This window comes from Podarcis filfolensis (genome assembly GCF_964270895.1).
Source record: "Podarcis filfolensis genome assembly, chromosome: 3".
NCBI classification, from domain to species: Eukaryota; Metazoa; Chordata; class Lepidosauria; order Squamata; family Lacertidae; genus Podarcis; species Podarcis filfolensis.
Window position 1 is genome coordinate 11572299 of NC_139606.1, and position 17648 is coordinate 11589946.

The 17648-nt window shown below is 43.1% G+C and overlaps 1 protein-coding gene and 1 long non-coding RNA gene across 9 annotated transcripts in view; one reads left to right on the forward strand and one right to left on the reverse strand.

Moving 5' to 3' along the window:
• The window catches only part of LOC310759499 (uncharacterized protein), a 402944-nt gene extending 394690 nt beyond the window's left edge, over positions 1 to 8254 (reverse strand). For 2 of the 7 annotated variants that reach the window (XR_014546339.1, XR_014546341.1), the window contains exons 1-3: positions 8116 to 8254; positions 4903 to 5126; positions 2297 to 2378 (exon numbers count right to left, since the gene is read on the reverse strand). Coding sequence is in view for 2 of the 7 variants with exons in the window: in XM_083606809.1 (XP_083462935.1) it covers positions 2297 to 2378; positions 4903 to 4971 (151 nt within the window). In the remaining 5 variants the exon portion in view is untranslated. Of the gene's footprint in view, positions 1 to 1190; positions 1291 to 2296; positions 2379 to 4902; positions 5127 to 8115 lie in introns of those variants that run through there. The other 5 variants (XM_083606809.1, XM_083606808.1, XR_014546343.1 and 2 more) reach the window with 4 other exon arrangements.
• Positions 1 to 17648, forward strand: part of LOC310759521 — an 856102-nt gene that overhangs the window by 195584 nt on the left and 642870 nt on the right. The gene's annotated exons all lie outside the window — the stretch shown is intronic.

The window sequence follows — 17648 nt, forward strand, 5'->3', positions numbered from 1 at the left end:
GGCAATTGTATTTCATCCGGCAGAGCTTTATGCTAGTGAAGGCAAATGAGCATCACGGTCACAAATCCAATACATTCAGGATTGGCACTGTCCATAAGAAATCCAGTTGCAGCAGACTTAAGTTAAATTTGCAATAACTTATAATAAGTCTAAGCCCTAACACTATAGCATACTGTGTACAGAACACCAAACCAGAAGGAAATGAGATAGAAAGAGAAAGTGAATCCCAGGCTCCTTCTGGCCTTACTTTTACAGTCAGCATGAGCCTGACCTTGACAGAAGAGATAAGAGAACCAGTTTAAGCCAGCTTCTCTGAAGGAATAACCCAAACATCATGAACCTTCTGCTTGTTTCTTTCACACAGAGAAGCTTCCAGAACCCTCTTGAATTAATTAGAATAGGAAAGATCTCTGCACATCAGATCAATAGTTTCTGTACCAAAAAATGCAAACTGACAACAACAACAACAGCATCAATAATAATAGTTTTATTGTTTGTGCCTCGTCCATCTGAGTGGGTTGCCCCAGCCACTCTGGGCAGCTCCTCCCTCACATCCTCCCCCAATATTCTTTCCTAGTGCCCAAATCCAAATGCCACATTCTGCTTTAGCTGTGATTAATCCAACATATGTGCCTGCTATGCTCTTCCTTCCCAGTACCACATGAGCTCCAGTCTCAAGTCTTGTGCGTTAAAGTGATCTTTTTTTGGGGGGGGGGTGTGATACAGCTCCTGTCCAAGGGTACCTAGTATGCCTCTGTGACTTCACACAAGAAATGTCTCCAATAACCTTTTGACTAATGATGTGAATATGAACATCTCAAGCCAGGTCTGAATGCTCCATACCTACAGTGCCTTTGTAATAAAAGCAGGAGAATTATCATAGCATAAACAGGTTTTCCACGAATCCCAGGGCACCATATGGTATCCCCTCTCCATCTTGCCTGCACACAGCAACGCTTGGCACTATTATTGACTTGCTTTTAAGCCTGCATATCTAAGAGGCATGTTCTCCCTTAAGCATCAGAATGCTTTGTCACATCAAAAATAACAGTTCATCCATCATGGCTGGGAAGCATGTCTGACAAGAAAACATTTACTTTGCTCTGGTTTTCTGGCCACTTATATCAAAAAGACAAAGACAGCTTCTCCCGTCTTGGGGCAGTTCAGAGACATTCACTGGACAGATGGTCTAAATTTGAGAGTTTTTATAAAGTTAATGAGAATGGGGAGAAAGGCGCATATGGGCGCAATCTCTTCTGGAGTCCTTTCCACCAAACGAGAAGCAGCGCTCTGCAAGAAAAGCAACATTCACACTGGGAGATCCTTGGAGGCAGAGTGATGATTCGCTCTGAAAGCTACAAAAGCTACAAATGTGTGTCCAAAAGAAGAGGGGGGCCTTCTTCGCTTTCACAAGGGGGATTTATATTCAGACAAATGTGTTAACATTTCCAACAAAGAATAGTTGTTTTAGCTGAGGCTGTAACTGCCCCTCTGCCTGGGGAACTCACCAGAAAGCCAGAAAATGTTTCTCTTGGTGTTCAAAGAGCCACCACAAAACCTAAACTAAGACTTCGTTGGCTCTTTTGCTATACAATGACTGTCACTTAAAATTAGAACTAAAGTTGTACCCCATGAAAAGAACAGCATCTTCTGTAATATCATTCCACACCTCCACAAATGACTTCACACTGGCCTTCCTTCTTCTCCCTGAACGGCTTTGCCAGGACAAATGCCTTTGGAAAGCTGATGAAGAAGGTAGATCCGGGGTACAGAGCCCCTCTGTTGTGTTTTCCCCACCCAACAACACCCCCCAAATGGCCAGGGAAATATAATTGTTTCCCTCTGCTTTAGAGAGCAGTTGTGACATCAGCATTACTTCAGCAATCTCTTTTCCTTGTCTCAGACCTATTCACACATCCAGCAACCAATGTACCCCACTTTAAGGAAAGGGGTAAAGACCACCAGGCTTAGCAAGCCAGGAAACAAAGGGCTTAAGAATTAATGCAGAGATAGGATCAGCTGCTTACAAAGCACAAGTGGGTGACAGTAGAGGACTTGAAGAAGCAAAGGCACAGTCTTCACAACATCAAGGCCATACCCTTCAGTACAGATCATCACTATCTGGTGAGCATCTTGCTAACATGGCTGCAAGACTAGTTCCCTGGATGTATATTGATCTAGGACGCAACCAAGCGTTGAACTACACAGAGGGCTGTCAACTACATTGAGCTCTGTCATCAGATGACTGAAAAAGATCACTTTGTAGAACTGAAGAAAGCCATTGTTAGCTACTCACCGCTGCAAGTGCAGTGAAGACAGATGAAACAGTATCTCACTGAGTACTGGCATTCGACGTAGAAAGGGCTGACACATTGTACCTAGAAAAAGAGAAATACAACTGAGGTAGGATACACATTTCAGTGAGTCGTCTCCTGTTTGTTGATCAGCATATCTGGATTAGATAAAGTTGCAGAATATGGCGGTTGCTCTTAAAAGTCCAAAAGAAAATTCCTGACTAGTGCTGTGAATTCAGTTAAAGACAACAACAAAGTAGTTAGCCGATTATTACTACTACTATTATTAATAATATTATTATTAAAATTTCTGTACCACCCTTCATCTGAGGATCTCACGCAGTTTACAACATAAAACACAAAAATATATAGCATAGTAACAAATGAAAAAAAGGGACGCAGGTGGCGCTGTGGGTTAAACCACAGAGCCTAGGATTTGCCAATCAAAAGGTCGGCGGTTCAAATCCCCGCAATGACGGGGTGAGCTCCCGTTGCTCGGTCCCTGCTCCTGCCAACCTAGCAGTTCGAAAGCACGTCAAAGTGCAAGTAGATAAATAGGTACTGCTCTGGTGGGAAGGTAAACGGCATTTCCGTGCGCTGCTCTGGTTCGCCAGAAATGGCTTAGTCATGCTGGCCACATGACCCGGAAGCTGTACGCTGGCTCCCTCAGCCAATAAAGCGAGATGAGCGCAGCAACCCCAGAGTCGGTCACGACTGGACCTAATGGTCAGGGGTCCCTTTACCTTTTACTACTACTACTACTACTACTACTACTATTAATATTATTATTAAAATTTCTGTACCACCCTTCATCTGAGGATCTCACGCAGTTTACAACATAAAACACAAAAATATATAGCATAGTAACAAATGAAAAAAAGGGACGCAGGTGGCGCTGTGGGTTAAACCACAGAGCCTAGGATTTGCCAATCAAAAGGTCGGCGGTTCAAATCCCCGCAATGACGGGGTGAGCTCCCGTTGCTCGGTCCCTGCTCCTGCCAACCTAGCAGTTCGAAAGCACGTCAAAGTGCAAGTAGATAAATAGGTACTGCTCTGGTGGGAAGGTAAACGGCATTTCCGTGCGCTGCTCTGGTTCGCCAGAAATGGCTTAGTCATGCTGGCCACATGACCCGGAAGCTGTACGCTGGCTCCCTCAGCCAATAAAGCGAGATGAGCGCAGCAACCCCAGAGTCGGTCACGACTGGACCTAATGGTCAGGGGTCCCTTTACCTTTTACTACTACTACTACTACTACTACTACTATTAATATTATTATTAAAATTTCTGTACCACCCTTCATCTGAGGATCTCATGCAGTTTACAACATAAAACACAAAAATATATAGCATAGTAACAAACGAAAATAATACACCCCCTGCCCCAGTTTAAAAGGCCATAGATTTTTATTTTTATTTTTTTAAAAGTACTGTATAATACAATTTCCACAGAGAAAAGAGCATACCATTAACTTTATGGCATCATTTTACATGGTGTTCAAATCTGGTGCCTAATGTTCTTTAGTTAATGTATTATCTAAAACAAATTACAGATATAGATTTAGGGTTCTCTTACAATTGCCTGCCATGAGGCTGGGATGCAGCAGTTTCATTTAGGTGGAAAGATGTAGCCTCTGTTGGGGGGGGGGGTCAACATTTCTACTCCTGACTAGTGATGTTAAATTCTCAAGAATAATATTTTTAAAGACAGTATCTTAAAAAGCAGAGACATCACCTTGCCAACAAAGGTCCATATAGTTAAAGCTATGGTTTTCCCAGTAGTGATGTATGGAAGTGAGAGCTGGACCATAAAGAAGGCTGATCGCCGAAGAATTGATGCCTTTTAATTATGGTGCTGGAGGAGACTCTTGAGAGTCCCATGGGCTGCAAGAAGATCAAACCTCTCCATTCTGAAGGAAATCAGCCCTGAGTGCTCACTGGAAGGACAGATTGTGAAGCTGAGGCTCCAATACTTTGGCCACCTCATGAGAAGAGAAGACTCCCTGGAAAAGACCCTGATGTTGGGAAAGATGAAGGGGACAGAGGACGAGATGGTTGGACAGTGTTCTCGAAGCTACCAGCATGAGTTTGACTAAACTGCGGGAGACAGTGGAAGACAGGAGTGCCTGGCTTGCTCTGGTCCATGGAGTCACGAAGAGTCAGACAGAACGAAACGACTAAACAACAACAAAAATCTTTTGGATCATGAGGTGGGACTAGTGATGTGAGGTGAGAATATTCTCCAAAAGATTATTCTCAAGAATTTAACATCACTACTCCTGACCCCAGGCTTTTTAAAAGACTCTAGGAGCCAAATGTTCCAGAGGAGAGGGGAGCTTCATTCTTATTGCATCATGTGCCAATTTCATTTCCCTTCCTCAGCTGGGTGGAAAAAATATGCATGCCTATAATCCTTTCCATCTATATTTGACATCAGAACCAGTAAATTTAATGTTTTTTGTCTCTGAAATCAAAAACCTTTTTTTTTTTAACCTATATTGGATATGCTCACAATGTATGACACTGTTCAGTCTTCTCTGAAGCCTGTTGGGATAATTTATGAGACAAGGAGACACTGCCGGGTGTGGGTGTATGTAAGTTTTGGGTATTACCTCCTCCTGCTGCTTGAAATGTCTTTGCTTCTTTTTACAGCTCCGTTTTTCAAAGCACCATAAAGACATTGCATAGAAACCATGTTCGGCAGCAATTTCTGTTTAGCAGTTTCCGCGGTGGCTCCCTGCTTGTGGTACGCTCTCCCCAAAGATGCTTGCCCGGTGCCTTCATTACATGTCTCTAAGCGCCAGGCAAAAACATTCCTCTTCTCCCAGGCCTTTGGCTAATTAAAGAATCCATGGACTATTATTATTATTTATACCCTACCCATCTGGCTGAGTTTCCCCAGCCACTCTGGGCAGCTCCCAATCGAGTGTTAAAAACAATACAGCATTAAATATTAAAAACTTCCCTAAACAGGGCTGCCTTCAGAAGTTTTTTTTAAAAATAAGATAGCTGCTTATTTCCTTGACATCTGATGGGAGGGCATTCCACAGGGCAGGCACCACTGCCGAGAAGGCCCTCTGTCTGGTTCCATGTAACCTCACTTCTCGCAATGAGGGAACTGCCAGAAGGCCCTTGGCGCTAGATCTCAGTGTCCGGGCTGAACGATGGGGGTGGAGACGCTTCTTCAGGTATACAGGACCGAGGCCGTTTAGGGCTTTAAAGGTCAGCAGCAACACTTTGAATTGTGCTCAGAAATGTACTGGGAGCCAATGCAGATCTGTCAGGACCGGTGTTATGTGGTCCCGGCGGCCACTCCCAGTCACCAGTCTAGCTGCCGCATTCTGGATTAATTGCAATTTCTGTGTCACCTTCAAAGGTAGCCCCACATAGAACAAAGCCCCACATTGCAGTAGTCCAAGTGGGAGATAACCAGAGCATCTCTGTATGTGTGGTGAGCGCACAGGAATTTTGTTAGGGGCCCCCAAAAAAGTTGTTGAACTTTTTGGAGGAGATGACGGGTAAAAACTTTCCCCAAAGAAGACATTATGGAGGGCAGGCTTTTGTTAGGGTGCGGGCAGGCTTCTGCTGTGGGGGAACAGAACCCCAGTGAATTGAGTATTTTAAATGCTTTTCAGTAATTTTTGAGTATTTGGGGGGGGCGACTTCCCCCCTGTCGCCGCTTGGCTACGCCCATGGGTGAGGGGGTTACTGTTTCTGTTTGTTACTATGTTACGTATTTTGGTGTTTTTATATTGTAAACTGCTCTGTGATCCTTGGATGAAGGGAAGTATAACAACAACAACAATAACAAACAACAATAACACCATTGCTGAAGTGGTTCCCACCATGTGTGAGGCTTGGAGTAATTGCTCCCTCTCTCTCCTTTAAGCCGGCACATACTACAAGCAAAGCCTCCCTAGATCTGGGGTGTCAGATAAGGTTGGCCTCTACCCCCTTCCCCACCTGTTGCTATGTCCGCTTACCTTAAATGGTCAGCCAGCGAAAATCCATTACAATCCTAAGGGACTGTTACCTTGCTTCCTGGCCGCAGCTCCCTATCCTCCTTGGCTTATGCAAATAACTAATAAGATCAAACAAATTGGCCTAAACCCTGAAAATCTTTTTATTGAAACTCCGAACAAGGCAAAAGCAATTATCACTCAGAGACTTTACGATGTCAAATTACAACAAGAAGTCGCCCTACTCCTGGAGACGTATAGATGCTTAAAAGCTTGGCCTAATTTTGCAGCTGCCTCTTACTTAACTAACATCACTAACGAAGCTTATAGATGGGCTTTCTCTAGAGCCCGCTTTGAGACAATGCCCTCAGCAGTGCTGTACGGCAAATTCACGCGGGTACCAATGCATGCGCGTCTCTGCCCCTGTATGTCTAATAAGGTAGAATCTGTCACACACATCCTTCTATTTTGCAAATTTTATAGTGAAGAATGAGTTCAACTTATTTTGCCGCTTTTATCAAAATTTATACCCCTACAACATTATTTGGAATCCTCCCCCGAAATTCTACGAAAATACCTTCTGGAAGATTCCTCAAGCTCAATATCATATGAGGTGGCCAAATTTTGCACTTTAGTAATCAAGAAGCGTAAATCTCTTCTGTTGAATGACACACTGCGAAGTTCCCTTGTGTAATCTTTTTTTTTTTCTTTTCTGATGTTGTTGTTGATCTCTTTTTGTTTGATCTTGTGGTGTTTAGTGTTACTGGCTTTTGCCGCAATAAAACTTGAAAACTTGAAACTTGAATGGTCAGCCAGCATTGTGGCCTGGTCACGGGCCTAGTCAGTGATCCAACAGCCAGCTCAGGAGCCCTGCCAGTTGACCTGCAGATTGGCATACATCAGGCAGGCCTGGGTCTGGGGATTCCCCAGTGGGGGTCAGGCCCCACCAGCCAATGGCCCTTGCTTGGGTCCTGCCCCTGGAGAATAAACTGAGGCAAGCCCATCAGTTCTCCTCAGTTATTTTTGATCACAGGGTGCGATGGAGCAACGACACTTTTTGCCCTGGCGCCGTTGGGCCCGTCCTCACTTAGATATCATGCACCCACATCACAGAACACTTCCTCAAATTCCCACAAACTACGTCAGATTGTCTTGTGGGGGACTTGTGTGAGGGAAAACGTAATAATTTGGAGTCTCAGGCAGGATTTGATCAAATAAACAATAAAGATTTTATTTAACAAAGGAATTTTATGACAGGAGTGGGTAAAACATAGGATAATTCAGATTATAATGTTATTTCACTCCACTGCTTTTGTATATGTTGCACAGCTGTTGCCGCTTAATACTTTGGTTCTTGAACAAGGTGGTACTTGCTGTCAGTTACACACCCCTCTTAGACAACCCTACTCCTGAGATACTCCAGGTAACAGACCCAAGGGATCACTGGTTTGGGAGTCTTCTCTTGTCATAGAAAAATCTCTCCCCTCCTGACTGGAATGAGTCCTAAGTAGACTGTCTCTTTACAGCTTCTACTTCTCCTGGCTCAATCTCAGACTCCCAGTTAATTCCTGGCCCAATTACTCTTACAGGACACCACACACAGTCCTTCACACTAAGCTCAGAGACTCCTTTCTCTAGCTTGTGTTATATTCCTCAGAGTGGATGTTTTTACGCAGAACCAACTCTCTCTCCCCTCACTCCCCATCTCCCTACCTATCTCCCAACCTCAGTCCCAACCTACTCCAAACTGTCTCTCCAAATCCTCTCCTTTTCAACTCCCTCTCCTGGAACCCCAGCCAATCAGAGGCCGTTCATTAACCGTTTGCTGGCAGGGAAAAAGAAAAAGAAAACAATTGGGGACCCAACCTGCCCAGCAAAACAAACTCTTCCATCACACAGGGACTTGGCACTCAACTAGTCTTTCTCAAAGCCTGTGTGGCACATACTGAAAGGTGAAGCCTTGCTGTTTCTGGCCTACAGGAGTAAGACTGGCAATTGTGACCTCAGGCTGATCCTGGCTTGACTGAAGGGGGCGGGAGAGAGAGAGAGTCTGGCACTATGACCTCATTCAGTCTCTGTGACCTCATGCTGATGCTGCCTGCCTGAAGGTTAGGAGAGAGGCTGTGTCAAAAGATGGTACAATTTCATATTGGCTGCAGACACTCGTTCTCACATGTAAGTTTCCCTTCCCTGTGCCAAAATCGCCAAAATCAAGAGATCTCCCATGGAAGTTGCTCGCGTCGCCTTAGGAGTGCTCCATACATGTTTGAAAACTGTTTATGCCAACGGCAAATGACCTCCATCTGAAATGTCAAATTATTATAATGAGACCTTCTCCGTAAACTTCCTAAGTGTTTCGTTAGTTGCCTTTGTTTTAAAAGGGAGGCAGTAAAATCCACAGATGTGGACTTTGAAGACCTTGTGATGAGCCTTCTCCCGCCCCACCCCCTTGATCTCAGATGGTAAAATCCACTAATAAATGTGAGCGGATGGAAGGTCTATTTGTTGTCCTGTCAAGTCAGGCCATGCGGAACAAACCAAAAGGAGGAAAGGAAGGGGGGGGGAGCCAAAAGCAACTAGGGAAGGAGCTAATGATGTGAGCTTGCCTCTGCCAAGATGCACTTACGAAAATCGCTGTGACATTTAAGGAACCTAAAGATGCGACATTTCTTTTTAACTTTATTGCTCTGTCCGAATCAGGTTTTACAAGTGGGGATCACATTCCCAAGATAGCACTTGACTTATGCAGATGTATGCACTTGCTGCAATGCTTCCTTGTGCAGCAGATAACTGCTTATGAGAAAAGTCACAATACGAGGCAAGTGTTGACATTTCCCACATGGTGGTGGAACGCCTGGTGCTCTCTGAGCAATGGTGTTTGCAGTACACTGCCATTATCTCTTTTTGCCTGATTTCCCCTCTTCACTACTGATTTTCTGCAGAATGGATAAGTAATAATAATACAGTGGACTCTCAAGAATCTCCTCCAGCACCATAATTCAAAAGCATCAATTCTTCAGCGATCAGCCTTCTTTATGGTCCAACTCTCACTTCCATACAGCACCACTGGGAAAACCATAGCTTTAACTATACAGACCTTTGTTGGCAAGGTGATGTCTCTGCTTTTTAAGATGCTGTCTAGGTTTGCCATCACTTTTCTCCCAAGAAAATTGGCATAATAGAATCAACAAATGAGAAGGCAGGGACAAACACAAAAGGGAACATCTACGGGTATGAATGGGGAAGAATGACGTTTCTCCTTATATACAAATTCAAATATATGTAGGTGTGGACTACTTTGGCCTAATTCAAATGCAGGGCAAATGGATTAACAGAGAAATAATAATCTGATGTGGACAGGCTCATATATATGATCAATTAATATCCTATAAGACATGAGTCAACAGGACAACAATCTGTTTAGAGAGTCATTTGTAGCTTAATTTTGTTAAATGCCAAACTTATTTGTAGCATACATAATCTTTTCTTAGCCCAGTGACTCAAGCACAGTAAATACTAAATAAATGATCTCTTTCTTCACTGACCTTTATTCATTTGGACCTTCATCCATGGGGTTTATTCTCATTTGGTACATATTAACATTCACTAGGTCTGAGTCACGGTGCTAAGAAAAGATGGTGTTTACTATAAATAAGTTTGGTCATTTTAAACAGAATTACAAAAGACACATTTAATTAATATATTCCTGCCCAGTTAGTGGACAGGTGGGCATTTTCCAATCACAGCTCTGCAATGGTGAGAAAAGCCATACCAAGTACAGTGGTACCTCGGGCTATGAACTTAATTTGTTCTGGAGGTCCGTTCTTAACGTGAAACTGTTCTTAACCTGAGGTACCACTTTAGCTAATGGGGTCTCCCTCAGCTGCTGCGCCACCGCCACATGATTTCTGTTCTCATTCTGAAACAAAGTTCTTAACCCGAGGTACTACTTCCGGGTTAGCGGAGTTTGTAAGCTGAAGTGTTTGTAACTCGAGGTGTCTGTAACCCGAGGTACCTCTGTATGGTGGGATTTCCCCTTTCCCCCCCAACCGTTGAAGTACAGAAGCACCTCAAAACGTGGACCTTGTAGCAAACGCTTACATCCACATTACTTCAGTCTCATTGCTTGGCACCATCTCATGCTCCTCCTTTGGACATTGTGCCATTTCCCCTTGGCTACCCCTTCGTTTTCCAGCCACACAGACACAATCTTGCTTTGGCTGAAAGATGGCATATAAAGATTACAGAACAAAACCAATTCTCCATGCCATTTCTGTTCCAATCTGCATAAGAAAATAAACAAAATTACAAAATAGAAAGTGCTTTGGTGCTTAAAGGGCACAATACAGTATATATAGCAACATCCGATAGGTACCCAAGATTCCACCTTACAAACTTGAGGGCTGTTGGAATATGCATCTCTGCACTAACAGATGCACTTGTTGGAGATGCATCTGAATCTTGTACAATTACCATATTTTTTGCTCTATAAGACTCACTTTTTCCCCTCCTAAAAAGTAAGGGGAAATGTGTGTGCATCTTATGGAGCGAATGCAGGCTGCGCAGCTATCCCAGAAGCCAAAACAGCAAGAGGGATTGCTGCTTTCACTGCGCAGTGATCCCTCTTGCTGTTCTGGCTTCTGAGATTCAGAATATTTTTTTTCTTGTTTTCCTCCAAAAACTAGGTGCGTCTTGTGGTCTGGTGCGTCTTATAGAGCAAAAAATACGGGTATTTGGTGGTCACTACTCAGTCCCAGTGCAAAGCAATTTGTCTGGAAAAGCCCTGAGCTATAAGTAAAATAAGAATGGTTAACTTATCACATCCTCTTTACAAATCAGCATCATAGTGGCTTATCATGAGATATATCATGCTGAACCAGCTATTTCACCTTGATAGGTAATGGTAAAAGACCCCTGGACGGTTAAGTCCAGTCAAAGGCGACTATGGCGTTGTGGTGCTCATCTCGCTTTCAGGCCAGGAGAGCCAGCATTTGTCTACAGACAGATTTCTGGGTCATGTGGCCAGCATGGCTAAACCACTTCTGGTGCAACGGGATACCGTGACGGAAACTAGAGCACACGGAAATGCTGTTTACCTTCCCGCCGCAGCGGTACCTATTTATCTACTTGCACTGGTGTGCTTTCGAACTGCTAAGTTGGCAGAAGTGCACCTTTATAGTCCTATCCCAAAAGTGAACTTTTATCATAGCTGAACTGGAACCAGAGCAAAATATATAATGCCTTGACTTCTTGGCGAATGTTCAGAGCAAAGGTGAACATTCATACCACTGCAATGTGCATTTGGTACTCTCACAATATTTTTGTGAAAATCAAGCTCATGCCAAAGCATTGCATCTAATTTTGTCTGCTTTTTCATGACAGCATCACTTGTGACAAGTCTCCCTTGAGTGTGCTTGGTTGGCGACCTACCATTCTACCTTTCAGTGCAAGAGGCCCTGAAAAGTATGTGTACATACATGTACAATGGTTTGTGCTTATACTGTTTATAATTAACCTACAAATTTTGTATGTGCAGTGCCCAACACCCACCATCAAATAATTAGAAGCAGCAGGTCGCAATGGGAAATATTTTATGCACTTAAATTTGGACCTAAACTTCTAAATCCGCTCCACTTCCCAGTGGGGAGGAGTTGCGGTGGACCGCGTGGCCACCCACTCCCCACCGGGGGCAGGGCACCTTGTCCCCCGTTGCCTGGGGGATCCCAGCCACGTCAGAGCCCGGCCAGCCAATCCGCTGGCTGGGGGGCGTGGCCAGAGCTGTTTAAATGGAGGAGTGAGCCAGAGGACTTCCTCTTTGGCTCACTTCCTCAATCACCCTCCCTCCCTCCCTATTTTGCAGGTTAGGCAATTGCCTTGCTATGGACTTTGGTTGGTCGCCTTGGTTGTCTGAGGGGCCTGGTAGGATTTTTTTTTTTTTAAATAAATATTTATTCGAGTTTTCAATTTTATACAGACAAAAAAGAAAAAAAAATATTAAAAACAAATCAATTTCAATATCAATTTTCAATAACATGTTTCTTTGACTTCCTCATACCTCCCCTTCTTGTTTTCTAGTTCAAATTGATTATCCAGCAAATCCTAATCTCTTAACATTCCTTTTAACTAACACCTTATTTTCCAATCAACTTTTTTAAATTTTATAACTTAAACAATATTTATCCCAGTTCTTTTTATCATAACAGCTAGAGACCACATAAATTCAATCCAGCATCTTTCAAAGTTCATTAATTTTGCAATATTTCTGTAAATAGTCCTTAAATTTCTTCCAATCTTCTTCTGCCGACTCTTCTCCCTGGTCGCGGATTCTGCCGGTCATTTCTGCCAGTCCCATACAGTCAATCAACTTCATCTGCCATTCTTCCAGAGTGGGTAGATCTTGCGTCTTCCAGTGCTTTGCTATAAGTATTCTTGCTGCCGTGGGCCTGGTAGGAATTTTTCCACTTGGCAAATTGGCACTGGCCACTTGGTTTTCACGTACCTCGTAGCAATCGTCACAACTTTGTTAGGTTGCGGTTAGGCATTGTTTGACCTTGTGTGTGGGGAGGGGAGGTGTGGCCATCACCTGCCCCTCAATGCTTAAGGGTATTCTGTTAAAGGAACCCGGGGGTGTAGGTCTAGTCTGAAGCCCGGCCGGGGGATAGGGCCTTGACGTGACCCCGACGGAAACACCAGGGGGAGCTTGAGTTGGTTCGCATCGACAGGGCTCCCCCTACCGGTGGCTTACCCTTACTGGACTTCCTGCACAATGGGCAGGAGTCAGATATAGTCAGGTCCAATCAATGCCTAAGCCAAATACCGCTCACAGTCTGTAATTTCAATAAAGTTGTGGCCCAAATTTGCCCAATAACATAAACCTAATATCCGTGTCCTTGTGTGAGTTATTTCCAACGAGGGGGTGGCTGCGGGGTTTCAACACGCAACAAATGCTAATGATTGCGTTTCAGATATTCACAGCAATCAACAGACGTGTGCTTGTGTTTTTTGCGGTACTAGACATGCAGTTCTTAGGCACGATATCCTAGATTTCATTGACAAGTCCTTACCCTTTTCAGTTCAGCAAAAGCAAGAACATTTCACCTGCATTGCAGGCAGATAGCTTATAGCTGTCACACAGCTTCAAGCCAACCACTAGCTCATTCAAGTAGTATAAAACAGAGGCCTGAACATCTGCTGGTAAACATGCAGCCGACAAAAAATGCATCCCTGAGCCAAGCATCTGCTGAGTGTGGGCTACTTTGCCGCTCATAACCTAAGCAACGTTTTCTGTTAATCATTAGCAGAGTTATTGATTTTAGATGTGTATCACAGCACTATAATTTTGTCAGGGAGTAGACCACATAAGTTGTTCTTTTCCTGGTTGTTTCATTTTGTCTTATTCCAAAAGTCCATAAATTGATGACCGGGACAAAAAGTATAATTGACATCATCTGTGGCAAATATTTCATAAAACAACAGGCCCAGATGTAGGATTAAAGCCATGTGGTAGTAAAATACCACACTGAAAAAAGAGAGACTCCAGGTTCCATGGTTTTGTATTTTGGGTTGTGTTTGGGCTTTTTGGTGGGCTTTTTTTATTTTTACAAAAACAGATGTGCTATTCCACCAGTCTACTTCTCTCTCTCTCTCTCTCTCTCTTCCAAATAATGCCCCCCACACCCCAATTTCACTGGAAGAGATCATGAATTGGTTGCAGGTGGTGACTTATATTTCAAGATCTTAACTCTCACAATCTTTGAAATGAAAATAAATGAAAGATTCTCGGTAAGTATACAGGACTCTCTTTTTTGAAAGGTAGTGAAGATTATACAAACATGTCTGCTTGTTATTTATATAGCACCTTCAGGCATATGACCACATCTATAGCGTGCTGCTTCCCTTCCTGGGAAGCTGTTCTCCTCTCTGAATGGGGGTTGGAATGGGTTACCAACCATGTTTCGCACACAAGGCCCCCTTCCTTGCAAGCCACAAAAGCGCTCAAGCCTTTGAACATTCTGAAGCAGAAAATGATGCACAGAAGCACTGCATTGTCAGATGATCTCCCCCAACCCACCCCCACTGAACTAAGAGCAACAACCAACTTCTATTTTTTCCCCTATTTTTTTATTGATTTTCAACATTTATCACAAAAATAACATAACAAAACATACAACAAAGAAAAAACACATTACAACAATAAACTAAACACAAAGAAAGATTATCTCTTCAAATACCTAATTCTCATTACATTGATAACTGACTTCCTCAAATCCCCTCTAACTGAATTTCATTATATTACCTATATAACAGTTCTCCAAATTCATATTTCTAATTATATTGATTCCTTTCATTTACTAACCTCTTCTCCTTTATTAATATTTTAATCCTTAATATTTACTACCACGTATTCTTATTCTACCCCTAAGCCTATTTATTACTTCCAAGAATTTTCCATTTATCTTATATCACAATATTTAGCTAAATATTCTTTAAATTTCTTGCACTCCTCTTGTATCTCCTCTTCTTTCTGGTCGTGGATTCTTCCAGTCAGGTCGGCCAGCTCCAAAAAGTTCAACATCTTCATCTGCCATTCTTCTATTGTTGGTATTTCTTGCGATTTCCAGTTTTGGGCTAATAAAAGTCTTGCCGCTGTAGTGGCAGACAAAAACACTCTAACATCTTTTTTGGGCAATTCCAATCCTAGTACTCCAAGTAGAAAGGCTTCTGGTTTCTTAATAAATGTATATTTCAACATTTTTTTCAACTCATTATAAATCTTTTCCCAGAAGTTTTTCGCTTTGGGACATGTCCACCACATATGATAAAAGGTACCTTCTTTTTCTTTGCATTTCCAACATTGATTATCATTTGTATGCTAGATCTTTGCTTATTTCACCGGGGTTAAGTACCATCTATACATCATTTTCATAATGTTTTCTTTTCATAAAATCATAGAATCACAGAGTTGGAAGAGACCACAAGGGCCATCGAGTCCAACCCCCTGCCAAGCAGGAAACACCATCAGAGCACTCCTGACATATGGTTGTCAAGCCTCTGCTTAAAGACCTCCAAAGAAGGAGACTCCACCACACTCCTTGGCAGCAAATTCCACTGTCGAACAGCTCTTACTTTTTAATACAGTACATGCAGTAAACTTAACCCCTTTCTTCCGCAGCCTTTCCCAATCTAAGAACCAACTTCTAGCCAACTCTCTGGAAAGTCCGCTTACCCTTACATGATTCTGCAGCATTGTGGGTTGGAGCCACATCCCCCACCATGATCCAGTGCAGCCTGTGGACTCTGGGGCTACCCAACCACCAAGGAGCCTTAATGCTCACCTCGGCAGCTGGGAACTGGGTCCAAGCCTGCCTGCAGATTGGCCAATGGCAGGTAGGCTTGGAGGCAGAGCTAGCTTTTGTGGCAGGCCTGACGGATCATGCAGGCTTCCCTCAGATCCCCTCCTGGGGCATTTAAGGCAGCCTGGCCTGGCTCCAGTGTTCAGTTCTTCATCCGGTCACTATATGAAAGTTGTCACCAGGGAGTCAGATGAATGTGGAGATCAATGGGGCAGAGGAAAGGAGGTGCTTCCATAATCTGCAGTGCCCAAGCTATGTAGGCAGTGCCAGCTTTACGTATAAGCTAAACAAGCTATAGCTTAGGGCCCCACTCTCTTGGGGGCCCCAAATTTTTTTAAAGAAAAGGATGTACATTTCTAAAATATAAGATTAAAAAAATAAAATAAAACCTATGTACAACAACAGTGTTTTGTGTTGTGTAGGCTCCTATTATGTAAGTAATGGTTCCTGCCTGCTAGCCTGCTCCCTAAAATATCACTGATTTGCTCATTTCTATGCATAGGGTGCCTACATTCTGCATGGATTGGTTGCATGGCAACATGTGCAAATGGCTTTAGATGCCTATTAGGTCCATAAATTACCATATAGCATATATTCAACACACAAAACAGTGGCAATTTCTTGTTGACAAAGGACAGCTGGACATATAAAGGGCCCCATTACCTTCAGTGGCTTAGGGCCTCATCAAACCTAAATCTGGCCCTGTATTTAGGGATTTATAGCCTGAAACAAACTCTTCCAGAATGTCCTGGGATACTTGCCCTGTAACCCACAGTTTCTCAAACACAATATTGGGAAGCAGTGTGTTAATAATTCGGCAAAATCATGATAAACAAGTAGGGACGAGGAGACCTTAGTGTTCAATTTCATCGTAGAATAAGTCCCAGTGAGATAGGGCTGCCATACGTCTGGATTTTCCTGGACATTGCCGGAATTTCAAAGGTGGAATTGACGTCGGGGGTGTGTGTGTGGTTCTGAAAGGCAGTGCTTTGTCCTGGATCTTAGTCGAGTCTTAGGCAAGTTGTTTGTTTGTTTGTTTGTTTGATTGATTGATTGATTGATTGTTTTTGGTGGGGTTTTTTATAAGAGAAGCTCAACAGCTTTGGGGTTTGTCTCAAATAAAGCTCAACAATTTTGGGGGGTTCATTTAAAAAGCTCAACTTCTGGGATTTTACTTTTTGAAATATAGCAACCCTACACAGATACGTTGTTCGACCCCCAGCTCCCATCATCCCTGATCATTGTCCATGCTGGTTGAGATTAAAGGGTGCTGGGGTCCCAAAATATATGGAGGACCATATCAGGGCTTCATCCTGGATGTATAGGACTGGACTATTGCATAATGCCTTCAGCTTCTCTTAGCATTTATATACAGTGGTACCTCTAGTTGCAGTCTTAATCCATTTCAGGGTGCCGTTCGCACCCTGAAAAGTCCACAACTAGAGTGCCTCTTCTGCACGTGTGTGGCACGATCAAGTGCTTCTGCAGATGCGCAAAGCGTGCAGATCGCTTCTGCGCATGTGCGTGTGGCGAACCCAGAAGTAAACACTTCTGGGTTTGCCACATTCGTAAGCTGAAAGTCCGTAACAAGAGTGGAACGCAACTAAAGATACCACTGTACCATATTTTTTTTGTCTATAAGACGCCCCCATGTATAAGACTATTTTGGGGGACTCGGATTTAAGAAATTGGAGGAAGATGTATCTGTGAATAAGACGGCCACTAATTTTTGACATTTTTTAGGAGGAAAAACCTAGTCTTATACATGGAAAAATACGGTATTCATTGGAAAGAGAAATGATTTTTAGATAATGCCTCAATGATTACAGTACCCAAAACCCTATATAGGCATACTGCCCAATTCATCATTTTAAGATATTTGTAGCCATCTGCAATTTTTTTTTTTAACCCTCATAAATGGCAATTTGCACTGCACAAGTACAGCAGGGCTGCATCAGTGAAGAGTAAACATTTGCTGTGGTGCAGTACAAATACTTCTGAGTGGCGTGCAGTCTAAATTTAGGAAGTACCACACTAAAGTCAATA